Source organism: Falco peregrinus, chromosome 4 (genome assembly GCF_023634155.1).
Source record: "Falco peregrinus isolate bFalPer1 chromosome 4, bFalPer1.pri, whole genome shotgun sequence".
NCBI lineage: Eukaryota > Metazoa > Chordata > Aves > Falconiformes > Falconidae > Falco > Falco peregrinus.
In genome coordinates, this window is record NC_073724.1 from 36139807 (window position 1) to 36167361 (window position 27555).

Here is a 27555-nt window from a genome sequence, read left to right on the forward strand (position 1 = left end):
GTTTCCTAAGATCTTGTAAATAAAATTTCCATTGCCAAAGAAACATTGGACTCCAACTGTTACTGGTATTAAAAATACCTGAAAACCCCAAACCACTACTCAGCGTGCTTTTCTTTCATAGTATGATATTAATTCTCTTGGAGATTGTAAGGAATGATTTTATTTGCTTCATCTGCAAGTGACAAAGAATGAACTTGCAGGGTAGGTGCATTACCCCTTTTTCACCCCCTTTCCTTTATAAATAAACTTACTTGCAACTTAAAGATCCCCTTCTTTAGGCTATCAAAGTCAAGTCAGTAGAGACCCTAACTCTTGCCCCTGCCACCTTGCCAGCAGTGACTACCTGTGGGGCAGAGTGCCCTGCAGCCGCCTGCTACGGCCACCCTCAGCAATTCAGCAGCAATCACTCAGCCTTGCACCCTGTACCAGACCCAGCAGCAGACCAGCAAGCCACCAGTACACCTCCACACTCCTGCAAGAACAAGCAAGGGTTTTAAAGGGGACTGAACCTTGGTCGCTGTGATTTCTGCAGAGGTTGAGTGCCTGTACCAAGCCAGGGCAGATTCTGCTGGTACTTTACATGCAGAACACAGGAAGGCTGCAGCTATTTTGCTCCAGCTAAAAGGCATTTGCCTCTCAACTGAACGTTGTCAGCTCAGAAAATTATCAACAATTCCGCACACCAGGGCAGCTCCAGGAAAGGTTAGATTCCATCGAGGCTATTCTTCATAAGCCTCTTTGCCATTTTCAAAGGCCATTTAATTGTGAGCTTTGGGGCTGGACCGGTGGGGGAGGATTTGTGTGTATGCCCTTATTGTGAACACCGTCTGAAGTGAAATGCCAGCTCAGCAGTTTCAGGCAGCCTCAACCACACTTGGGAATGCTGTAGCATCCTTAATAGATCTGCAGCAAAACGTTTGCCAGAGTTTCAAACTCCGGTGAACAAGGCCCTTTACAGTTTGCAAGTCAGAAAGACATGAAAAGTGTAGTGTAAGTCCTCTTGACTAGCAGCAAGCAGGGTGAGAACATGTGCAGAAACAAGTACTAAAGATGCTTTTCCAATGAACCACCAAAATAAAAAGACATCAACGCACACAGCCAGTACTTTTGCAATATTGCTCAGAGGATACATTTTTCAATTTGGCTCTACGTTTAGGTCAACTAAATTGATTACTAGCTTTTAGATCACGGACATTCTGCAACAAATAAAAATACAAGTGGGCTCACATAGCATATTTTCCTCTTTCTCACCTGACTTAAGCTGCAAAGGTAGAAAGGAAATTAAAACCACGCCTGAAAAGGAGAAGAGCAGCAACGGATAATGGTGACACCTAGGCACTGGTGTGACTGGCACGCTAAATACACAGATAATTCAGTGAGATGAAAGCATACTCTTCACTTAATACATCCTTTGGGAACCGCAGGACCACTTAATTAAAGGATGATTATATTATATTAGCAAGGATAATTTTTATGTGGGGAATTCTGTCACACACTATGCCTGCGTGAACTCCTCTGTTCCTGCCAACAGCAAAGATTTGTCTCTCATCGCTGTCAGCAGAGCCAATAACACACAGGATTGAAAACCTGAAATCAAGAGATGATATCCTAGCTGACAGACTAGCTGAATTACAGTTCCCTTGTTATAACTTGATCAGTTTGGACACAATACAGTTATTTTATCTTCCTTCCTTTTATATTACTTCTGAGCAATGCCAGCAGCAGGAGTGGAGAGCAATGCTCCCCCCTCCCCCAAATTCCTGCACAAATCCCCCCCACACACACCCCGCCACACAGAAACATTCACAAGCCTTTTAACTGCTTTTGATTGCACTACTCCCCCCCTCTCCCCCCCCCCCCCCCTTTTTTTTTAATATATATGTAGGATTCAGTCTCATGTGCATTCACTGCTCAGCTCCACTGCTCAGCTTCAGAGCCTAGAATTTTAGGTTGCAACTGCAACTGAACTCTGACATCCCTCCTAATTGGTGACACCAGAGCCAGTTCTGCAGCGCTTCTCTCCCCTCCCCCTTCATTAGAAAATACAACGTGAACTAGATGTGCATACATGTACATAGAATAAGAAATTCTATCAGGTAGCAATAAATAAATGGTTAACATACATTTATGAAAGAGCCAAAATTAAAGTAGTATTGTCAAAAGCACTGGATCGATCCATTTTCAAACACCACAATTTACAATACTTCTCACCTTTTGGCTTTAAGGTGAATGAAATGTTATTCCAGTCACCTTATGACTGTTGTCAAAAAGCCAAAATAAACATGGCAGAGTTGTGTGGATTTTACTAAACTAGCCTAAATGCAATTGAAATTGCATGAATAGACACTACCACTCATTTAAAAAATGTTTTCTATAGCAGATGACAGCGATTGCAAGGAAGACTTAATATTTGTCTTTTCACATCGTTTCATTAATTCCTTAGATAAAACAAGTTACTGCTATGGAAAGTATTCGCAATGTAAAAACGTGGCGCTCCTTTGGGCTTTACAAAGGACTACTGTTTTCATCTGTAAATCTAGAGACTACTGATCTGTGCAGAGATTATTTCTGTTTAAGCCAAGGATCAGTGTCTTTTCAGCAGGAATTTGACTTTAGGGTGTTTTATTGGTTTTCGCAAGATTTATCAGACTGCTGAAAGCAAGCACCGATACATATTACAGTTTCTTGCCGATACTGGAAATTAATAGTAGGAGAAGGGCAAATATCAGCTGCCAAGTACTGAATAGTAACTCTTTTTTTCTCCCCTTGATGTTAAACATTTATTTTGTACGCTCTGTCACGGGCAAAGACTCCTGCTCAGTGGCTAAAGCTGGGTGAGCCTGCCCCACCAGCTGTTACTCTCCACTAAAGTATTTGCTTTTCAAAGCCTATCCTCACCACTTCTGCCAAAGCAATTTCACTGCAGGGTCTTGTCACATCCAGGCTCAAACAGCAATGGCCTCAAACAATCCCTCAGTGCTAAAGGGTCAAAGACCCTACGCATAACCATATGTCTTGTTTCCTCAGCTCCGGACACGCACGCCTGCCAAAACCACTTCTCAGCCCAGCTTCAGCTTAAGGCGAGGACCGGGGATGCTGCTGGTGTCCCGGGCTGCAAGGTGTTTTACAATAGCTCAATATAACCTACCGCGTAACAGCAAGAAATACGGCAGTTAAATAGCCTGGAGGGAATCCCCTCCCGGCCTCTTCTACGTGCTGACTTGAAAGATTATTTCTAAGCGTGAAATTACCGGGAAAAGCAATACACCCCTCAGCACGCCTGTTTCCAGGAGTTCTGTTAAAGTTCACGCCTCAGCCGAGTTACAGCACACGCCGTGTGCTCCGCCGGTAACGTTCTACAGCACCGCACTGCCCCTCCGAACCCGAGGAACACCGAGAAGAGCCAGCTCCCGCCCCCGCCGCGTCCCCCGCACCGCCACCACCTCCCGCCTCCACCTCGGGGCTCACCCCGCCGCCCCACGGCCGCACAGGTACCCCCGCGCGTGGCGCGCTCCCGCATCGCCATGTCCTACGTGTTCCAGCCAGGCACAGCCAGCCCGAAACCAGGGACTCGGGAGAGGGGAAAGGCGCTGAATTAAACGCCGTTTCAAGAAATCGGGCAGCAAGTGGACCCGTTTAGCGCGATAACCGAGAGGCACAGCCGCTGCCCCCTACGGTGTGTAAAGACGGACGGACGGACGGACGGACAGCCCCGCCACGCCGCTCTCCGCCTTCGCAGGGCGCGGGATCCCTACGGGCGCTCGGCTGGAACACCTGCGGGCCCCCCGCCCGCCCCCGCGGCACCTGCCGCCCCGCGCCCCCGCATCCCCCTCACCCCTTCAGCTGCTCCCTCATGGCGGCGACTGCTCGGCGGCGCCGCGGAGGCAGAAACAGCGCTGCCGCCGGTCCGGCCCCGCCGCCGCGCGCCGCTGCGGGCCGCCCCGCCGGGGAGGCGGGAGGGAGGGCGGGGCCGCCGTGCTCCACCGCCCCGCCCCCCCGCCCCCGCCCGCCGGCGGCGGCCCCGCGGGGAGTGCCCCGAGCAGCCGCCCGCCCCCGCCTGCCCGGCCCGGGGCGCCGAGGGCGCCTCGCCCCCCGCCCCCCTGGGCTGCTGCGGCGGCCGGAGGGGCGCTCGGGGTTCCGCGGGACGGCTGCTGGGGGGTTCTTTGCCTTGCTCCGGGCCCGCCGGGAGGCCGGCGGCTCGGTTCGCTCGCTCCCAGCGGACTTGTGGAAAAAAGTCAATCAAATATATACCGAATTCAAATCCGAAGCTGGGACGGATTTGAAACGGGCCTTAACCTGGGTCTTAGCTTTGCAGCTGTTAATTTGAGCGCTTAAAATGCCACGTGGCTGGTTTGTGAGTGAAATCAGGTAATTCAATTTCTGAGGGCTTGCCTCGGCCTCACTGGGAAGGACCAGCCTCTCCCCCGGAATTGTCAGAGCAGAAGAAATAGTTCTGCTCCTGCTGAGTAACTGTCGCAGTGTTTCTTTGTATTAATTCCTACTTAATATTCAGTACACAAAAGCTAACAACCCCCTCTTGGTGTCACAAGCCTTTCAAATCAGTGCAGCGCGGCTCCTCTCATGCAAGTCCTGAATCCGCCTCCTTTATTCAGTAAAGTAATGCTGTGTGGAGAACCCAGTCCTTCACGCAACAGACTAGTTCTTCAAGCTTACAGACTCTCTGCTTTCTTGATAAAACCACCCAAAAAGGGCACCTTTCAAATGTACAAAAACCTCCCAGTTTTTACACTGGGAAGACGCAGGCCTAGAAGCACAGAAAATCAATCTCACCCATCATTTCTATACCACAGGAATATCCCATAGGTTGCTTTCCCATTACATAGAGGCTAGTAAGCACTGAACTTGGTGGGTTTTATCCCAAGTACCAGGATATTTAGGGCTTCCCTTAGGGTTCCAGGTAGCTGGGTGATCTGATTTTATGAAAAGCTCAACAAGCAGTTCAAGGAAAGCCCACGTGTTTTTTTCTAGAGGCGTTAAAAGTGTAAGATGCTCTAGGTTCAGTCCCTCAAGCCCCGAAATGCAAATATAAAACTTAATGGAATTAAATGTTAAATTCTTGTAGTTTCCAGACAATTGAGATTATTTAAAAAGATCTGATTCCGTTTTCTGTTAGCTTGGATCTACCACCTCAACATGGAAAGAAAAAGAGGATTAATTTTTGTGTAAACATAAATCACTATGTTAAAACTCATCAGACTCCGTAAGAATTTTCCATGTACTTCAGTGGACCTGGTATTTGAGGAATTGCTGTATCAGACATCTTAGTTTTGAGGTGAATCAACTGGCTGAAGACTGGCAACTACATTGCATTAGCAACCTCACCTTCTCCCACGTTAAGCTAAGCTTTAAGAAGTGAGAGCTCTCTTTAAGTCTTTAAAAGAGGATATTTAACGTATTACTTGGGGGGAACCTCACAGTCTATTACAAGGAGAGAGCAGCTGCCCATGTCATACCAAGGGACTCAGGGTAGCCGGAACCCTGCTGTTTCACAGGAAAAGTGGTTTGTTTTCCTTCAAGAGGCATGTGGTACTGATACCCCCGATAGACATTCCTTCAATTTTTACTGTTTCTGGAGCTTCCTGGTCTGCCTTAACAGAAGCTTGATGCTGCTATTATCAAGTTGGTCTTCTTTCCCATACAACAGTGCCAAGTAATAGAAATTAAAAACCAGTCTGAATTTCTCATACTTTGCATAATCTTCTTTCTCCTTGAGTTACAAATAAAGCATTGTATTCAATTAGACTCACAGCAGGTGAAACCCCAATTAGTGAATCCATTTTCTTGGCTTTTTTCCCCTACCTTACACCCACACACCACTTTTCTTCTTTTCTTTTTTCTTTTTTTTAACCAATAAAGGGGAACTCTGAGTCATTCCTCAATTGAAAAGCAAATTAACCCTTTGATCTCCCAAATCAAACTATTACCCACTCAAGAACATCCAGGGGAAATCAAGAATGTTGAAGGATTATGGGATTAAGGCCTATTGACTTTATAATTTGATTTTATAAAAGAAATAATTTATTTAATGTAGTTCTGATTGTTGTATCTAAATTCACAAAAGCTTTTAGCTGTTTTGATTAGCCTCAAAATTGTACTTTTGCTGTATAATTTACAGAAGTAATACCACTCTTATTGCAAATTACTTTCAAACTACCCATAATTTATTACAAAAATATGTTTTGTTTGCAGTATAAATGGTTACTGTCTTTGGCATTTGCAACTGAAGCCAATCTTTATGCCATACTTAATTTTAAGCCATTTATTTGATAAAAGACAGTTTTCTCCTGTAGACAATAAAACAGGATTACAAAGTAAGCAGAATCTGAATTCCCTGGGGTGCTTTTCTTATCCAAGGGCTATTCAGTCAATTTGTGCACCTACACAGAGACCTGAATCAGGAGAACAGTGTTTATTTCTCTTATACTGTAGGTTTGTCCTGGACTACAGCTAACCAAGGTATCTGTCTCTTCAACATTTAACAACACCAGGTGCTTAAAGGGAAATCACAACTCCCTAATACACGAGTGGTAATAATTAGAGGCTGTTTTATTACCTCGAAACTCTTTCAGAGCGGGGGAGGGGAAGATGAAGTGACTTTGCAGGCAGTCTGACTACACTGCTTGCTGTCCAAGTGGTTACTGGAATCTGTTCATTTGAGAAACCTGATTTTTCAGTTTTAATACGTTCTTCTCAGAATGTTGTCCCTTTTCTATGGGGAAAGAGCCACAGACATACACACATTAAAAATAATAATATGAACATAAAATAACTGATTCCTAAACAATAATGTTTGAGTATAAATCCCCACAAGTTTTACATAGGAGATTAGCATCGCTACTCTGTGTTGCAGACAGATATGGAAATCCAAATGCAGAAATGGGTAGGGACTTGCCTAAAACCATTTAGTAGAGCAGGCATTAAATGTACAAGTTTGCTTGTAAGTTTAACACTTTATGAATTAGAAAACTAAAGAGACATTTCTTTAGCTTTACTGTCATTGAAAGTGAAGTTACAACATTTTGGTATTAACTAAGTCTTACTTCCGCAGTTCTGTGAAGCATGTAGTCCTCCTTACAAGTGTGTCTTTACTTAATTTCTCAGTTATCTGGGTAGTGGATTAGCAACTGCTTGCCTTGCATGTAAAAAAATGTGGTACACTGTGTTGGGCTGGCTACTCTGTTATGCTGTTTGAGTCTATTTTCTTTTTCTTGGTATAAATAAATAGTAAGAATCACTTGGGATGGCACAATGACACTTTCCTGGATCATCTGTCTTAAATATGCTCCAAGGGCTGACACCTCCAGTATTATTTCTTTTTATTATTATTTGTTGATAGCGCTCTCAGAAGAGCCAAGAAGAGAATACTGTTCCGGATGCTGTTTATTTTTCGTGTTGGGTTCGCCACCCCCACCCCCCACCCCTTTTTTTTTTTTTCCCCCTGTTTGCACATTACCACTGGAAGCCCATTAAAATACCGTAAATGCAATGAAGAAAAGTGTTGAAATTCTGCATTCATTTTCCCCAACATTGCACTGCAAATTAAAGACCTACTAAAACATTCATAGCTCTATATGTTTATTATCAATTATTTACACCATGAGAGAGTTGGAGAAGAGCATACCACTTTCTGCCCAGAGGCAAACCCAATTTGTGTCCTATATGAGAGGAGGTGAGCAGGTGCTTCTAACACAGGGCTTGTTCTTCACCCTGTAAGTCAGTCATGTAACTGGCAAGTGCAGCTCACAAGAATTTACTCAGTATGTTTCACTGAGATGTTTTTTGAATAGACAGAGTAGAAAGGGGAATCCTTCTTATTTTCTTTCTTTCTTTTAATAAAACTAATTCTGCAGTAAATATTACAGAGCTTGCAGCAATCCAATGCACACTATGGAAAGTATTGGTACATAGCATGTGTGACAGGGTGATGTCTGTTCCTGCCAAATGCAATGGCACAACCTCTGCATTACTTTGGGCTGTACTTGTTTTTACTACATAAAGACACCTGCTTAAAACTGAAATCATAGTCACCCTATGAGATGAGTATCACAGAGCCTTGGGAACGGTCTGTGTGTGCCGTATGTCACACTGCAATGCATGCGGTTGATAAAAGATGAATGAGACGGTGCCTGTCATTTTGGATATATTAAGCATACATATGAATTTCGTCCTGTTGAAATCTTGGAAAGGCTGATTTGGAGAGGCTGCATTTATTTTTTTAAGCTGACAGTGACAATTTAGACACCTTGCAGTAGCAGAGTGTTTGTTCAATCCCTACTGCCAGGTGTGTGACCCTGAAAAGAGGAGCAGAGTGACACTGAGATTAAGTAAAATGATGTGCATCGCTGGATGCAGTGGATAGCACATCCCAGTTCTACCAGCACTATGAGCACTTCAGGTAAACACCTGTAAATGCCAAAAGCTCTTTTCTCCCATACCAAACCACAAGAAATTAAGAAAATTAAGAAAGGAATGACCCCTGCTCTTCCAGGATGGAGATGAACTGGAGTGTGAATAATCCCAAGAATGGGAAGATCAAGAAACAAAATGCTAGATAACTAAAAGTATTTTTAAAACTCTGTAAAAAAGACTTAAAATCTCCCCGCAGGAAACTTATGCTAAGCAAAACTGCTTGCCGATCTTTACAATATACAAGTAAGACTTGAAAAATGGTCATTATACCATGGTAAAATCTTGATTTGAGGAACCTTTATTGGCAAAATGAATGGTTATCATTTCAGGGAGTAAGGCTGAGAAAAAAATTCAGACTAATAAGGTTAAATTAAACAAACCGATGAAGGCAAACTCTATTACTTACTTTTCTTTGTGTGCCCAGTTAGAAATAAATGACTGTTTTGCCTCCTGGGGGATTAAAATAAGCAGGATTTCATAAACTCTCTTGCTCACTGACTCTCTTTTCACCTCCAAATCTTTCTTTCCATGCATAAAATTGTCACAAACACAAAACCTGGTTTCCCAAATGATTAACTTCTCTGCTGTTTCCTATCGATGTATAGATCTCAATAGCAAGAAACTGCATCTTGCAGCCCAGCTTCACACCAGGCCCAGAAAATGTGATACTAGCGTTCCTGGTCCCTAACAAGCAGCCCTCTCTGGTTCCAAAGACTTCCACAGACATTAAAGGAGAAGCATGCCTTCCTTTTTTACTAAGTTACTTCTTGGTTGCATTCCATAACTTTTTATTTTTGTATTTCTTTGCATTTTTGAAACTATCAAGTATTTTTCTATGACTAATATCACACAAACAGAAAAGTTTTTCTTTCATTGAGGAAAGAAGTAATTTTGAAAAAATGTCCCTATGAAAGTATTATCTAGAAGAGAAAATATTCACTTGGGGAAAAAAGCCACGTAGATCATGCTATGAGGCTACATACTGGGATGTTCCCATGATAAGGCTGCCCTTAGGTACTCAAAGAAGAGGGCGATGAAATCTCTTGCATTTTATGACAGCTATATGCAGGCATGTTCCCAATCAGACCACTAGCTAGGCAAACTTTGCACCTCTGAATTTATGCATTCATATTTTAGCAGTGATTGCTTTGCTGTGTTCTCACAGAACTTGTGGGTTTTGTTGCTTTAAAATATACTTTGAACCTGTCATAGCTACCCCTTTTTTTTCTCAACAATTATAATACACTATACATAACATATACATATAATATTTAATTCTAACAAGAGGCCCTGCCTATTTTTATGTACACACTAGGCTTTTCACCATCTTTGCAAACACGTTGAGGTTGCTGACCTTGGCAAATATGATAAGTTTGAGGTCTACTCCCAACCTTTTCCCTAGACTGGGCCACACAGAGCCCTGATGTGAGGAAGGGATGGTTCTCCTTCCTTGGTAAATCGAACTTGCATTGAATTTGTTTCAAAACTGGAGTCTTTAGCTTCTCCCAGTACCCTGATGTAACATGAGCAAAGCTTAGTCTTCCTGCATAGCATGATTACTTTGCCTTCTCTTCCCAATTCTCTTATGTGGGGATCTAACAATAGAGGAAAGTGCAACACTGCACCTCGGGAAGGAACCAGCCTAGAGAGGTTGATGCGAGGAGGGAGCAGCTACACCTAACTAGCCTCACCAGTAATTCCATCCAGGCTAACGCCTCCATTCAATCCAGGTGACATTTCTCATGGTTTATTTGCATAGAAATGCAGCTTCAGGTTTAGGGTTGTACAACTATTCCCAAACCAAGGTAATACTTGGTAACAGCAAGCAAGAAAAGAATTCTGGAAAAGAAAAGTTTCTCATCTGACATTTCTGAAATCAAAACTTTTTATTTCATTTCAAAAAAATATTCTATTAAAAATGTACTTGTGCCCTTTAATGGCAGGTGGCAATAGTCTCATCTTGTCCATGCCAAAGACTGAAAATTAGTGTTTATATATACAGTCGTTTGAAACAGACATAGACAAAGATACCTACATTAACTAGTGCTTCCAAAAATGGATGAATCGGTATCAGCTACCATGGAGCCAGGTCCTAGGGCACAGATATTGTTTTATCCTAATTGAATCTAAATGTATGTTAACACTAAAATAATTCAGTAATGAAGGATACAAAGAAATTGTGAGGTAAAATAAAAATTATTTCTTAGCTAATGTTAGAAAAGGGTTTCATTCAAGTCTCCTGTGGCAAGTCCAAGTATTTACACTTTGACAAATGTTTCACATAATTCCAGACAGCTTCTGCTTCTTCCATTTATGGTTCTTCCTATTAAATAGTCCACCCAGGCTTTTTCATTTTGGCATCTTTGTCTAGCTGCTTCTGTCTCTGGCACAGTAGCTGGCAGTTAATTGAGGAAAGAATCCTGTGGATGCTAGCTGATAGCAACAAAGTGTTGCTAAACTATATTGAACAGTTTTTATGTTTAACTAAGTCTATTAATGGGAATGCATTTAATAGAACTCAGTATTTCTGTATTTCATGTTTGAATTGAGCCAAAGCTCTCACGGCACATCTCAACAAGGCTTGAAATACCTAGTAATTCTACCGACATCCTTTCAATCAGTTCTCTGATCTCTGCTGTTAAACAGAAAATGAAATCTCTTTGTGAAAGGATAAACCTGCAAAATGAAGATTCGCTTTCTAGCAACATAGATGAATTCACTGTGAAAAATTTGGAATGAAAATCAGAGATGCCTTGTCTACCCAAGTTAAAGAGCCTTGACATTTATAGTGTCTATGCACCAAAGGTACACAAATGACTTTTAGCACCTACCATAGCCCATTATTAAATCAAGAACAACGGTGACTGTGTGGAGCTCAAAATCAGCCAAACCCATTTTTTTTTATTTCTGTACTGAGTATTTTTCCACATTGAAATAATCAAACAATTTCCAAATTTGTATTTGGAACTATTTTCTTTGGTTTTGAGAAATTGCTTTCAAATGTGCAATCTAAATCCTGAACGACACACACAGCCCTAAAATATTAAGGATTTAAATGTTGGTTATGGTCCATATGAATATTCTTAGACCCCTGCTGCTACATCTAACTCCCTTGAACACATTTTCAGAAATGTCAACCTACAATTCTACCATATCAACATTTCAGCTTTTTCTAAACTGGTCCAGACTTACCGCTAGGACTAAATAGAGTTTCCATCTTTATCATCTCCCTCACCACATGACACAGAATACCAGATGATTTTAAAAGCTCAAACTACTTAATTCCATGTTATCAGTCATAAGAAACATCACACAGTTCTTGTCACCTTCCTTTCAAGGAAAAAAGTATTAAATTCAACCAAGATTTCTCTGTATCTACACAGTACACTACAAATGCAAAGCATACACAGGATCCGAACCACTTGTTTATTTAATAGTGGTCACAGTTTGGAGTTTTATTCTGGCAAAAAATTCATAGACATAAGATAACGTATTACCCACTGTGTAGAAGATGATTTTCTGAGTGTCCTTAAAGTTAGAAAGATCATCTAAACTCACAACTCCTGTCTCAGAAAACATTACAACTGTTTGAGCATTCATCCCTAATCCCAAAATAACAAAATCAGTCTGTCATATTAAGAAAATATGGTGTTGTTTTAAATTATCATTCTTCTCGTGAGGTCAATAATTTTCCTTCAATTACTATCAACAGCTCTGGCTCCTGGTTGCCAGCTTTAGAACCAACTGTCATTTTGCAAACAATTATCACCACTTCAATTAATGTCTTTACACCGATATGCATCAGCCAAGGGAAAATAAATAATAAAAGAGATCTTCAACCTTATCTTTCAAATAAAAACTGGGTTAAGATATGTGGTATCTAAATACTTCTGTACTTCAGTAATGAAGCTTATTTTTGCTTATGGGCATTATAATTTTTATCAGTATTCGGAAATGAATCTCTTGTCACATTTCCATAGTGGTGTTGCTGCAGTTGTTCTTCATTCTCATTCTTAGAAAGCTACTGTCATTATTTCTCAAATTATTATCCTTCCACCCATGTCCTTCAATTTGTTCTGTTTTTAGGGTAACTAATGGAGCAAATAATTTATTAAGAATAAAAATAATTTTGCAAAGATTTGCAGAAGCTGACAGCCTAAGAATTTTGCCAAATAGAGCCCAAGCAGGGAGTGAAGGATTAGACCCCATCTAATCCACTATTTTTTTCAAACCAGCGTATTTAATACTGAACTGAAACCTTTGGAGAGTTTTATTTTTAGCCGCTTGCCATACCGAGCACTCATTTGGCTTTATTCTAAAAATTACAATTTAGGAATCAAGGAGAAGAAACATATTTCTTGTTTATGAGTAAGGCATTATCAATAAAAGTCTTCCATTTCCCAAACAAATAAATATAATATTTTTTTAACTTCATGCCATATTATTATTATTTTTCTGATAATTTTCATAGTAAACATTACCCTTCACTGAGGCTCGCATTTATTTTAACATTTTAAAAGAGACTGTATACAATGATACAATGAACATGGTCATTTGGTGATGACGGAACACTCTGTTGGGTCATAGATGAAGAAAGTGACTGGTTTTGATAGTTATTCCCATGCCAACATTGTACATGAAGCTTGCCAGCAATTTGCAGAAAATTAGGCCAGTGGGGCTACATCTATGCTGCCATTTAAACAAATTATTTAGTCCGTGAAATAGCCAAGAGGGATCAACTCTACAAATGTGACAATACCTTCGTTATTTGGACCTTCTAGTGGCACATTATCTTACACATGCACTGCTATGTGTGTATGCCCCGAGACTATCCCTTGGTCCAAATTTCACACAGTGACTCTTGTTCTTATTGCCGAGAAGTGAACCACTCTACAGCAGGCTGGGCATGGTACTCCTTTACTTCCCACATAGTGCTGCTGTGGAGCTAAAGCATGATTTTATTTAATTTTTTTAATTATTATTTATTTTTTTTACCTCATTTTAAATTGTCTGACCTATTGTGGGAGTTGTTGCAGCCAAAGCACTGCAAGAACTGTGGTATCTTTTTGAAACTGGTTGGGCCTGTCCCTGCAGAATAAATCTATCACATTAAATGGCAAAAATACCTCCCTACAGCGGGGGAACCAGAAGAGTTCTAGATCAGCTCAAAACCCTGTGATTTAAATGCCATGCAGTCGAATATAGTCACAACTGCTTTGCTGTGCTAGATCCTTAAGCCTTCCTGATGAGCTAACCAAAGAAATCAGCTGGTAATCAAAGTAATTATTTTTAAGCAGTGGATTTGCAATCCAGACACTACCAATGAAGAGCAGCCATATCATAATTTCTTTTAAAGTGTGCTGAATGCTCTATATACAGTTTCCAAAGTTTGCAGCAGTCAAAATTCCTAAGAAAAACAACTATTATTTCCATTCAAAAACTTTGTAAGCTGGCACAATGTCTGACAGTTAACTAATCGAAGAAGCACTTCCAGTGCATACCAGCAGAGCAGCTGGCCTCTCACGGCATTTATTCCTTAAAGGTTCATTGGGAACAAAGAAATGTTTTAGGTGGCAATTTCTATAAGAACTGGTAAAAGATAAGACTTAGAAGAATACTCATCTGCTCTCATGGACTCCTCTGCATTCACATACACTGCAGCATCTTGCCAAGTCTTTAAACTGCAAAAGCACAGTGTGCAACGACAATGTTCTAACCCTTTTAGTGCATTGCATGCTACATACAGAGCTAGATTTTACTTCCAAACAAAATTTTGGCTGCATTCCTTAGCGAGTACAGGTTGTTCTCACATTGGCAGACTATCCCATTCTCTCACTTAAAACAATTTAATGGATGTTTAATTTCATGGGTTGGCTTATTCCTAGATGGGCACAGTTTATATAAATCAGTTCCAGCCACCAACTCCAACATTGAAAAAGAGAGTTCTTATTTTCTTAATTTAGAACATTATGCTGAAATTATATTTTTCTCTACATCCTCTTTTTCTGTAATTTGCAATTAAGAGAATAATTTAAAATACCCTTTACAGAACAGTTTAAGTGTCCGTTCTATAGTTTCCTCTTTCTAACTGAACATTTAATAAAGTGTTAAGCCTGACATTACAGACTTTGGTGAGAAATCTAGCATTGGATTTCAGTGCCTTCAAGATAAACCTTGTTGGGAAAAAAACCCTATTCATAAGCAATGCAGCACTATTCTATGCTATCATCCTTACTCATTGTGCAAATATTATTGGTTTCAATAATGCCTTCTTTACAGATACAGTTTGGTCTGATCCTCCCTGCCTTTAAACAATCAGACTGAACACGGGTAAATACAGGGAATTTGAATAGTAATATGGGTACTAAATTACTAAAAATACTACAGCACCAACCTTAGATTGTTGTATATATGTAAGAGCAGATTTGAGATTGCTATTTTCAAGGAACTCTTCAAGTTTATTACATTGGCAATATAAATTTGTGATCTTTAATGGAGCATAAAGGCAGAATGGAACTTTAGAGTGAGGAGTACATATAGAAACAAGGACAACTTCAAGCCTAACTGCATTTTGCATCAGCCAATATCTTAACCTGAAAGGATCATCTGGTCAGTCTCTTATGTGGTGTAAAGTAAAAAAAAAAAAAATAAGAATAGCTACATCTTTTGCAGTCGTGGGAATAAGACAAAGGTGGATAGGGAAGTGGTGGGTATACAGTATAATAACTTCCAGCTGGTGTATCATCTGTCTGCTGATAGGTATGTTTAAATAAATAAATGATCAAGTATAGTCTAATTAAAAAAAAAATAATCAACAGAGTCAGGATGAGTTTTTGGAAATAAAATATGACTTTGCAACACAAGTTATATGAAAGCAGCAAGATGATTAAAATGCAGAATCTTATTTATTATACATTAGGTAGATCAAAGCTTCTCAGTGATAACAAGTCACTGATTGGGGGCTGCCACCTGTTTGGTCTCACTTGCAATGGGAATCTCTTAGGTAAACTGTGTTAAATGTTGTCAGTACATATTACACTTATGAACAGTTTACATTAAAAAAAATAAAATTAAAAATTATTCTTATTTTCCTGGAGAGTTTTACTCATTATTCACCAGCACATACATTACTTAGTAAATACAAAAAGGAAATCCTGTGTAATTCAAGAAGGTTTCAGAAACAACAAAAAAATTGCAGGTAAATGCTGTTACTTGAGGCACATCACATACTTCTTTGAGATAGTGGCGACAAGACCTAAAAGGTATGAAATTAGCTGTGGCTTTGGACAGTGGTGATGTTTGAAGCAGGCTAGGCTCAGAGAGGACATATTGTGGCAAGCAAATTATCCAGGAAAAAAAATATCTAGAAAGCAGGGCAGGAGGCAGTTTTCTAGATTTTTGTTGTTGTTGTTTGTCCTTTTGTCTAACTTCACAAAGAAGAGGAAATCTATGACTTAAGGGAATTGCGTAGGTGTAAATGTCTAATAATTATTGGGAGGATCTAATAAAGAGAGAATTGAGGAAAGCTGAAAATCTGCAAGATACATCAAGACAAGGCAAGGCAGTGATAATCTTTGACGGTGTCCTTGAAACTTGGTACAGAACTGGTGAAACTAAGGAGCAGAACTTCAGTCTGGAGATGTCTGAGCAATACTGGGCTCTCAGGGCTTTAAATGACTATTTGTGACATAACGGAAAGAAAAAGGAGTGAGTAAGAGTCAGAAAGATCTGTTTAAAGTCAGCAGAAATTTAATTTGGGTTTATAAAACTGGGGAAAAAAAAGTTGATAAGTACTTTAAAAGCCATGTGCACTGAAGGAAAATTGTTTGGGAGGTCTCTGGTTGTTATAAGTGTATGCCATTGACCTAAACCAACATCGGGACCATCACAGGAGAAAGGAGTCCCACTGGCTGGCTCTATCCAAACCGAAGATGACTATTTTCCACAATGTGGCATACCCACACAGGCGAGTTTGATAAAAGATTCACACTGACAGACTCTTTTCCACTCCTTATTTATAGAATAGTGAACAAATGCCCCAGAGCAAAGCAGTGCTGAGGGTTTTGCGCTCCGCTTTCTTAAAAGAAAACTGTAGAAATACAGATTTGCATTTTGCCAGCAGCAAATGTTTATTCCACAATACTTTGGGCACTGATGTGAAAAAACATGATACATGAGAGGAAATGCTGAAAGCCAGAATTTGATCCCTTTTATGCTGCTAAAAATAAGAAGTAAATTTGCTGAAATCAATGAGCGTATCTCTCAACCCTTGCAAGTTGCTTTCAGTGCAGAACTTAAATTTGATTTCCAAACTTCTGACAGTATGTCAGATGGGACCCTAAACTGCACCCACCACAACGGAGTTATCTGTAGGTTCTTTTGCTCAGGATTGTTACAGTGCGATGAAATACTTATTTCTCCCTCAAACTGGAAACAGGAGAAGAAATAATAGCATATGAAAGCAAGTAGTAATATGTAATGACCATATTAAAGTTTTCATTGCTTTTGTGCCATAGCACAGTTAGAATAGTGGAAAAGCAGATGAATGAGGAATGTGCAGGAGAAAACTCTGGCCAAACACTGCCTACAATTGAACAGTCTGCTAAATGTTTTAAATTGTTTGGTAAAATTACCGCAGCACTAAAAGAATAAGTACCTCTGTTAACAGGCAGTAATTAAAAGACCAAATAAGGTGAGTGCACCTATGGTCAAAAAGATAATTTCTTGGTGTGTTTTGTTTATGCTCCTAGGGATGGTTTATGTCAAAATAGCTCAGTTCAGAAGCCTGAAACATAAACCAGTATTTGGAAATGGTGATGAGCTCATCAGTAAGAGACCTTTGGAACTCACAACTTTTTTAACCTCTGATTTTCATTTGATACTTAAAGTAAACTGAACTATAGAGGTAAAATATGCTTTTCAGCAACTGGGTCCTACTGGCTAAAATGCTCTTACTGGCAGAAATCTGGAAGTAATCTCCTTCTAAACACAAGTAAAATTTCAAGATGCCTTTATTCCGGATTACTTGCAATAAAAGTTTATAGATGGAGAAATAAAAATGTGATTGAGGTTTAGTAGTTCTAACTCTTGGTTTTTATTTTTTGTTCCTGTAATCATGGACATTTCCAGCTACAAAATACATAGTCTGTTTACACTCAGGAAAACAACTGCAAACCACTTATTTCTACTCCCCAGTGTTTCTATAGGTTGAAGCTGGGCATGATTTTGAAGAATAATATACAAAACCAAGTTGAGGATATTTCATTTGCTTACTTCTGCTTCCACAGTTAATTCTTTAGAGGGGAAATATGCAACTAATATAGCATATCTGAAATCCATACTCACAGAGATGCTTCTCCATCTGTATTTCTAGAACAAATGCAGAAACATTAACCAAGAACAGCTTCAGTAGCTTTTTCAAGGACACCCACAAGTAGAAAGTATGCATACATATATTTTGGGAAACAGCGTTTACCCATTTTGGATAAATAAGAAACTGGCAATTTCCTCTTATTTGCCACAACAGTGCTCAAGGGTCTGTCCCTGAATGAATGGAGTCTGGAATGGAAAATAGTAATCTGTCACTGATCCTTCCCAGAAATGGCTTCTCTGCCTGTCATTATTACAATAAACAAGGCTATAAACCCCTTGCAATTTAGGTAAATCTTTGTAATGATGTTATAGTTCAGTGCTTGTAAAGTGCTAATAATCTGGAGAGATCTCCAAAGTTCATTTTAAAAAAGGTAGGTTACTTATTTGATGATTAGAAGATTCAGCATTGCAAGAAACTGGTATTGAACTTAGATTTACAAACAAGCTCGCTTAGACAGAATGCTAAACATGAAACCTTTTAGCAAAATGAAGACTGGATTCTGGATTCAGTGAAAAGTATTCAGTTTTTACAATGTTCCACTTCGCCACTGAATTTATCCATGAAGATCAAATGGCAAAATTCTGCAAAATATTACAGTTCAGTAAGTGTCTTCACTTCAGTAGACAATGGAAGTCTAAAAGAGAGAAAATGACCTGCTTTAACAGGCTGAATCTCCTAGAAAGCATCTGACAAGCAGCAAAAAAGGGAAAAAGTAGAGTGAATCAGCACAGGGAAAGATTAACTTGACCTAGCAAAAAGGTGCTTCTGTAAAAGAAAGAAAATAAGTGGTTGAGCAAATAAACATACATATACATATTTCAGAACCCCAAAGATACAGCAATTCCCTTCTGTGTTAAGGTCCTCCAAGTGCCAAGCACCAAATATCAAGCCACCGTGGATAGTTTCTAGTTAAGCAGAGGGCGATTTTCCTCAGGTATATATATATTCACCATTTTTAAGGGTTTTCCGATTCTCCAGGTCTCACTAGGTGAAAAATTAATATTAAAAGGGGCACTATATGAAAATGTGCCCCGTTAATTAAAATACAGGAATATCTTTCATGGAATGGATTATACCCCCAGCATTTACAATGCACTAAGGTGTATTTACTCGTTAAAGACCCTTCTCTGCAAAAATCTGCAAAATGAAGTATTTTAAGAAGATGAAAAGGAAAGAAGGAACCTTCCTGTGCCAAATTAAAACCCAGTGACATAATGATAGAGAACATTTAGTTACTTCTGATCTGTGCTTGTTACTGAACAAGCCAGGATATATCAAATTAAAACAGTAGTCCTTCTACTGACCTCACCCTGCTCGTTATTTACTTTCTTTAATCTCTTTCACCTTGCTTTTCTTTTCTTAACCCCCTCTGTCTGCACACAAAATATGTTTTTCCAGAGGACAACTATTACTTCTGCTGTATTGATTGCATGCTTTTGCTTGAACAAGACATGTGCAAACAGGATGCCTCAGGGTGCATTTAGGAGATATGGTGCTAACTGTTTCTTGAACTGCAAAGTATTGCTGCAACATGCTCCCAGAAAATTACGTCCTCTTTAAACTTTCAGAGAAAAAGTAGCCAGCATCACCTCTTCCAATAAATGACATGAGTATATTCATAATCTACCTTGGTTTCCCTTATGGGGAGCACCTTTTCTTCCCTCCCTAATTCTAAACTCTGCAAGACAAGATGATACTTGAATAGCGTTTCACTACAGATGATGTATGCACTTATATTTCAATTCCTGAGAGGGGGGAAAAAAAAAGAATACATAAATAGCATCATTTAAACACCAAAACCAGCACTGAGCAGATGCACACTCCACTTAATGGGGGATTGACCACGTTTCACCATGCATGCATCTTTTACAGATTCTCAGCAGAATCCGTTACTTGGTACAGATTCTTGAGTAGAAGTGACAGACTTCATATAAAACTGTACTGTTGAGCAGCAGGCTGGCAAAAAATAAATGTCACTCAGGAGGTTAGACATACACAGCTATAGAGACTGTGAAATTTAGCCCCTGTCCTGAAAAAGAAATACCACAAAAATCTGTGAAATTGTAGAACAGCAACAGCCAAATGAATATAATAATTTTACCTGAAATATATGCATTTGAGCCTTTTCTATTTATGAATGACAAGTAAAGAAAAATCTTTTTTTGGAAACAAAAGCACAACAAAACATTTGCTGTTGCCCTGAATACTAATGATGGAAGACTGTTGCTATGGTGATGCTAGTTTTAATGCTCTTGCCTGTGGACTTCATATGAACTGCCCGTTTTAACTTTTGCAAATGTCATTTACAAAATGAAAACCCATTAATGACTGGCGAGGGCACAATGTTCCACTTTAATTAGAATAATAAGGAATGCTGATGCACAAAGTACAGGTTTGTGAATTGCTACAAAGCCCATGCTGTCAAAATTAATTACCACTGATGAGGATTTTGTTCTGATTTTTTTTTTTTCCCCCAAAGGAAGCTTTAGAATAATACCACCATAGCCTGACTTGGAGTTGAAAGCAGGCTCTCATTTTTAGTACCAAGGTGGAATAAAGGAAGTTTCCAAAACCAGCAGTATAGAAGAAGGTACAGCAGAGCTTAGAACTGTGTTTGAGCCATGCTACATGAGCACCAGTTCAAGTAATAGGGTAATGCAAATGTCAACATGGCTGCGAAAAATAAAACATTTTTCAGAGAAAAATCTGCTCAGAAAACCAGTTAGGATTTGGAAAATAGTTTGCCTTTTTGAAGAATTTTGAAATACAAGTTGAGAACAAGAAGTTGAGTGGGTTCTAAGACATGACTCTGGTTTGGCTGGTGGGGTATTGCTGACTTGTTAACTGCCAAGTTCTGGGCCATGTAGATGATGTTTAAAAAAAAAAAAAAAACAGAACAGATAGTAGTGGTAAACTTTTGTAATGCACCAGGCCCTTGCAAATCATGAGTACACATTTCTCATGAGAAGGAGAAAAAGTTGCAACTACCATTTCTAATTTTGAAGAAATGTCTGAGCATATAAAGTAGGTACTATATTGCTAAAGGCATTTCAGTAGTACTGACTGCAATAAGGAAAGAACACTGCAGTGAAAAGCATCACAGGCAGCTGTTGAGAGTACATTATTCAGACTAATTGTTATTATTAAATATCTCCATTGTAGTACTGTTCAGAGGACCTAATTTAGAGTTGAGACCCATTGTGTTGCATGCTGTATTCACAGAAAGGAAACTTGCCTTCTCTTGTGAAGAGCTGAGCTGGTAAAGAACTTTATTTGTCTTTATGCTACGTCACTATTTCAGTGCCAGATCACTGGAAATGCGACTGGCATGAGAAGGAATAGCTGCTAAAACTATTTTCTAAATTCTCATTCATGAAAGACTATGGTTTAATGAGTTGTCAAAAGTTCTTCCAGCAGCATTAGTATGAAATCCACGCTTAGTCTATTGGTATTCTTTAGTGCTCATTTAAAATCACCCAGCCAGTTTTGCCCTTGACTTGTTGGTTATTGTGCAAGCTACTGTACTTGCATACAGCTCTGTGCTCAAGACGGCTGGAATTCCATTGTATGAAAGAGAAATACAGCAAACAATGTAGATTTGACTGAGAATGGTTGTGTCTACCAAATCTGATTTTAAGTGTGTTTTTGCTAGCGATGCGTTTACTCAGAACTTGCTTTCCTCTTGTGGCTTGGTAAATGCAGGAGTAACTGGGTGATCACTGAATAGCATTGTCATCAAAGACCTTCTTCTGTGAGAACCCACTACTCATATCAAAGAGTAGTTCACAGCAGGGCTTTGTGTTGAAAATGCAAATGATTATATTTTTTGAGGAGTACTAGCATGCTTATTTGCTACTGCTGAATGCAGCTGTACCTAGTGTGACAGACAGCCTGGAGGCAGCAGCCCATTGCTCATGAGGGTCAGTGGGCTCAGGACTAATCCATATTTCTGCAGTACCTTGCCAAATGGTACATTATCTCAGAACAAGAAGGGACAAGACAGACCCTCTTCCACTCAGTAGGAAAAACTAGTTGGAGTTTGGAGGAAGCCAGAAGTGAACAGTGTTTAACAAATATGGAGCTGATGAGCGTTGACAAAGCGACACTGTAAACCAAGTTTATGCTTAACTAAGTAAAGCTAAAGTAAACTAAGCTTCCCAATATTGTGAGGGTACTAAGGTGTAACATTTATCTGAAGTAGAGAAAAGAATTTGAGATAACCATCTCCCAGAAAGTTGCTACTTAATATCATTACCAAGACAATTAGCGCTCTATGGTTCAGTCTCCAGGCTCCCCAGACAAGCAAGCAGTATTTCTGGCAATGTCAGCCCCTGCCAACACTGACAGACAAAGTATTCAAGGGACTTCACATTAATGGAGCCTGCTGGTATAGGGACTTTTGCAGGATCTAGATCGCCTAGGTCTTCTTCAAGACAGGGCAGACACTGGACTAAGAAAGGATTGGTTTTGTTGTTCCTTAGAATTCTCAGTTAACCCTTGTGGACAGGTAGGATGTGAAAAGTATCTGCCTTTTGTACAGAGTTACAGTAAAATTGATACAGGGGCAAGTAACCAAGCAATAAAGGTGCTCCAAACAGTACTCTGAAATTAGGTGATGGAGAGAGCAACAGTTCCTCAAACAATTTCTAAAGTTCTCACGTATTTTGTCATTCATGCAACAGAATACACTGAACTGTTAATTTCATAAGTACTGGTAAACACAGCATTGTGCTCATTGGTGAACACTTTTAATGAGCAAGTAGTGGCTGAGGCTGAATTAGATTACTGCTAATCAGAGCGACTAAAAATCTCTCAGAAGAAGATGACAATTTTAAGCAGAAATCAGAAAAACATTACAGTTGTTTGGCGCAGGAGAAGGAAAATAAAATATTTGAAGGGTAAGCAACACTACATGTGTAAAGCAGGCATTAAGTGCATGTAGTAGACTGAAAGGATAGCTAAGAGAGGCAGCAAAACGTTGTGTAAAATAGTGGAAATGTCGATGGTAAACACAGGTTTAAAAAAAAAAAATCTATTCTGGTCTTTCTGAGCTTGAGACTTAATAACTATCTCGCAGGGGGTGCTATAAAGAAAACAGGAAAGAAATCTGTAATTAACAAGTTTAAAGGTCGTTGGCACAACTAAACGAAATGAAACTCTGAAAAGAGAGGTGCTGGGGTTGTTATTAGGATATGCCCAGGGACTGAAGACTAAAAGCAGTGCTAGGACAAAGTAGGATAAAAAAGGTAACGGGGTGGATGCAGAGTGTTGCCAGTGGGAGAGGACTGGCTCTGCAAGGGGAGCATTAGAAGGCAAGGGGAAGATGCAGAAAAAGCAAGTGGTGAATTATAACAACGCAAAGCCTGACAACAAGCCAAAGGAAGACAAGAATGAACAGCGGGAAGATGGTTTGTTAAAAGTGGTGAGAATGACCTAGAATAATGTGAACACTGAAAAGATTCTTGGAGGAAATTTTTAGTGACCTTATTAAACGCTGTTTTAGTGAGAAATTAGTATAGAAGTTAAAAAAGACTGGGCAGGAAAAAAACACGGACTTGAAAAAGACATGAATTCCAGGAAAAAGGAGGGCAATGTTCTGGATATTGAATAGTGTCAGAGGAGATACTTGTTTTATCAAGGGCCGTCCTGAAGAAAAAGACTGCCATGTAAGGAAAGAAGTAGCAGATAAGCTTCAAAGAAAATACATCACTAGAAATGTAAAGTCTTAAACAAGTCATTTTGATATGCTCCTGATGTCTAAGGGACTGAAGAAGTTAAGCAAACAGACTTGTTCTCAAACATCCAGTTATTAGATGTTCTAAGTGTCATTCTTCCAATTTCTTCTTTTGAAATACACTATCTGTAACTGATCAAGAAGCTTGCTGTGACCTCAACGGAAACTTGTTTCAAAGAAGAATTTTCTCCTTCAAACCAACAAGGCTTTTAAACCTTGTTTCCTTCACTGTGACAAGCCCTTTGCTTTGAGCTCTTACTGCGGCGCATTAGCACAGCACCGGCTTGACAAATACACCTTCCTTTGTTGTGGATAGCCCATGTGGTCTGTCACTGGTTGAACAGCCCTTTTTTTTGGCTAATATCTAAATAGCATTCACAAAACAAACCCCAAACACATTGAAATTGATGATCATTCAGGTGGGTAGTTGGTATAAATTTAGTTTATGAATAATTAAAGATATGATCCAGAAGCAACAAAATTCAGACCTGTCTAATGTGCTTTTCAGTCATCTCTGAAAGTATTGAATATGGCTGTCACTTAGAGCCAGCTTTTCTTTTGTGCTTCACATCAAAGACAGTTTTGAAAACCATGGGATTTCTTTTCACAAAACATACAGTAATTTTTAAATTATAAATGAGAGGTGTCTATACTTTCTGAAACTATTATTGTGGTGTTTAGATTTGAAAATAATTATACAAAACCCTATAGGTTTGGGTGGGTGAATATCTCTGAATGATAGATGCTACAGAGTTTATTTTTATGTTTTAAACTGCTTAATTTCAGAATGATTTTTTAATGAACTTGAACTAGCATTGTCTTACAAAAGACACATTGAATATCAATATTGTGAAAGCAAACTTTTAATATTCAGTGACTGTGTTTTTATAGTCAAGATTCAGCAAAACACAACAATAAAAATAATTGAACATCACTGCTATTGCTAAAAGTTGATAAATATATGAAAAATATTTCACTTTGAAACTTCTCATATACTAATGAAATTTGCTCATGCAAACTGCAGTATGATTTGAGCTGGTGATAAAATGGAAACAGAGGATGATTTTAAACTCAAAATGAAATGAAATGCAAATTAATGACATGCAAAACTTTAATCAAGATGTAAGAAAAACTATCATAAACGTAGTCTTACTTACTTCAGAACTTCTCTAAGTTTAGCTGTTAAATCACATTTATCAAAGCCAGTACATGGTTTATAGATTCCAAGGATTCTCAGCAATTCTCAGCAAACTTGGTTAAAAAACTCCTCTGATATGATTTGAAAAGTGTTTAAAGCAAAATTCCTTCCTTAACTGTTTAGACAGAGGTAATCCCAGGAGTAATAGAATGCATATATGTGCATATAACAAATTAATTAAACCTTAAGATTCCTAAAAAAATTTGCATTTTTAAACCTTCAGGTAAAGTTTTAGTTGAAAGAAGATTTGCCTATGAGTTTACTTAATATTGCTATTAACTCTATGGTTATATCTGGAACTAAATTATACACAGATTTCCTTAGGTACATTTACAGTCTTAATGGCTGCAATTTCTTTACTACTGCTGCTGCTGCTAGTACCTAGTAGTATTTGCAATGGCATTAACTTTTTCTGTTTTCTACAAGATGTGTAGATGAGGTCATCCAGCAATGTTGCCATTGAAGCCTGAAAGCTAAATGCAATTAAACAGTTAGATTACATTTGAAATAATAGATAAGAGTCACTGATCTGGGAGGACAAATGCAGCTTTGGATTTTCTAATGAAGGTGCAGCTTTTCTGTGTTTCAATATGCAGTAGAATCCATTTGCTTTTTGTCACATTCTTTACAATGTTAAAATGTATGTCAGTTTGTTTATAGAACCTCCAGGACAGCAGATGGTGGATTGGAAAATACTGCTTGGAAGCAAAACTTATTTTAATATTTCTGTATTTTGATTTAATTGAAATTGAATACCTTACTTTTTGTCTTCCTCATATTTGTTTATTCCACATTTTCAGGTCACAACAGCTAACACACTGGAACAAAACCAATAAATTTGTATGACCATATACTCTTTAACTCCCATCTCCTCGAGATGCTTATTGGATATTTCCTGCTGCAAAAGGTGTCTTCTCATTATGAACAAAGTATTACACCCATGTCCCAACAAGAAATGCTTTGGGCTGTGACTAAAATCCTAACGTGGTGTTTCATGTTGGTGATATAGTTGAGACGTTTGCATGAAGTCATCTGTTCTTAAGTCAAACACAGTAGTTTTGTAGCATGCCCTTTAAATTTTATCTCTGTCTAACTTCTCTCTAGCAGTATTTCTTAGCATGCTTCATGCAGGGTGTCATAATCTTCAAGTGGTAACTTCTACATTTTCTCCAATAATACAGCTTTTAAGCAAAAAATAAGAAGAGTTAACTTTCTAAAAACAAAGCACAGAAAAAGGATCTTTGCGCCTCTACTCCTATATTAGTGGTGAGCAGAAAAAGCATCTTGAAAAAGAAAATGAGGAGACAGGAACATATTCAAATTCAAAAGGCAATCTGGGGTATTTACTAGCCAGATATCTAAACCCCTTTTTTCTACTAAACATTAAAATAATAGACAGTTTCCCAGCAGACATCTGGATAAATATGAAACACCTGAATGAGACTAAATTATCATGGGTTTAGATATTTAGATATTTTTTACAGCTTTTATCTACTGCATGAAAATTCAGATGTGAATGTTAATCCTCCCAACATTAATTTACCCTACAATTTCATTAACGTAATAGTAAGTTCACAGTATAAAGTGTGAAGTATATAGGTGAAGAATAAAACTCACACCAACAACTTTGCAGGTATTTACAGCAACCTTCATTCTTAGTAATTTATTGCTATATTAAGTGAGGGTTTTTTCCCCTCAAGCACCCAAACTAACACTTACATACAGCACTCATGCAAACAAATTGTGGCCTTGCTGGAATAGAGGAGGGAATCTGTAGACACACAGGGGGAGTAGGTGTTAGCAAAGTTTGACCTCTACTCACTACTCTACTCAATAGGTTATAGACACCATTCGGTGACAGTGCTAGGCTGGTTATATAGAGTTCTACTTGATAATGATTGTCTGTTGTGTTGTACCATAACCTCATTTTCTGAGCTTAGGTGCCATGGAAAAAATGTGAATGCTTGTTTCACCGAAACTGCTTGTTACAAAAGCAATTCAGAGTTGCGATGCATTTTTTTAATGGTTTGTTTTTCTATAGTTATCTAGCTGTAGATTTTCTAATATTAAAATTTATCTGATGAATATTTGAAATTCAAAGAAAATATTTATCATGCAAGAGGCTGCTAAACCTGGAGATCATATTTGAAATTGTATTTCATAATGTTCACCTTTTAAATCAGAAAATGAGAGGTAAGTAAAATGAATGTAGATGATTTGATCATTCCTGACCTATTGGTTGGAATCTTTACTTAAGCCTAAATACAATCTTACTGACATTATAGTTCTCAGTTAATTCATTTTACGTTTTCCCTATAATTTATAACCCCTAGGCATAATATATACACAAATTAGTTCTCAGGATTGAAGGTCTAAAGAGAAGGATAGTACAGAACTGATTTCAGCTATTGTCTGACAAAAAAAAAAAATCATTGAAAGGACCTCAATAAGGAGAAAATAGGTCAAAAAATCCATAGTCATGATTCGGTAAGTAAGGACTAAACAAGTCTCTCAGGACAAGAAATGTGCCAGACAGGTGGAGAATGTTCTGAAAAATAGGAACTTATGGCAGTCTGTAGGAGAACTGGTATCTTAGAAGGTCAGAGAAAGAACAAATGCAAGGGAGATTTAACAGCTTCAGTGAGTTAATTTTGGAAAACAAAGTCAATCTTGGAAAAAAATCTGACCTCATCCCGACAGGCAGGCCACTTAGAGAAACAGAAGCAGCCCAGCTGATACGTCTGATTATTGCATTCTCAGTCTTCTCTTGATTGTTGCTTTGCCCTAGATGCCAATATAAGAGCATTACATAGTCTACCA

General features: G+C 38.8%; 1 protein-coding gene across 18 annotated transcripts in view; it reads right to left on the bottom strand.

Moving 5' to 3' along the window:
- DMD (dystrophin) overlaps window positions 1-27555 on the bottom strand; it is a 1160159-nt gene that overhangs the window by 79838 nt on the left and 1052766 nt on the right. For 4 of the 18 annotated variants that reach the window (XM_055801186.1, XM_055801188.1, XM_055801185.1 and 1 more), the window contains exon 1: window positions 3836-3958. The exons of the other annotated variants lie outside the window; for them this stretch is intronic. In XM_055801186.1, coding sequence (XP_055657161.1) covers window positions 3836-3855 — 20 coding nt within the window. In that variant the 5' untranslated portion in view covers window positions 3856-3958. Of the gene's footprint in view, window positions 1-3835; window positions 3959-27555 lie in introns of those variants that run through there. 18 annotated transcript variants of the gene reach the window in all.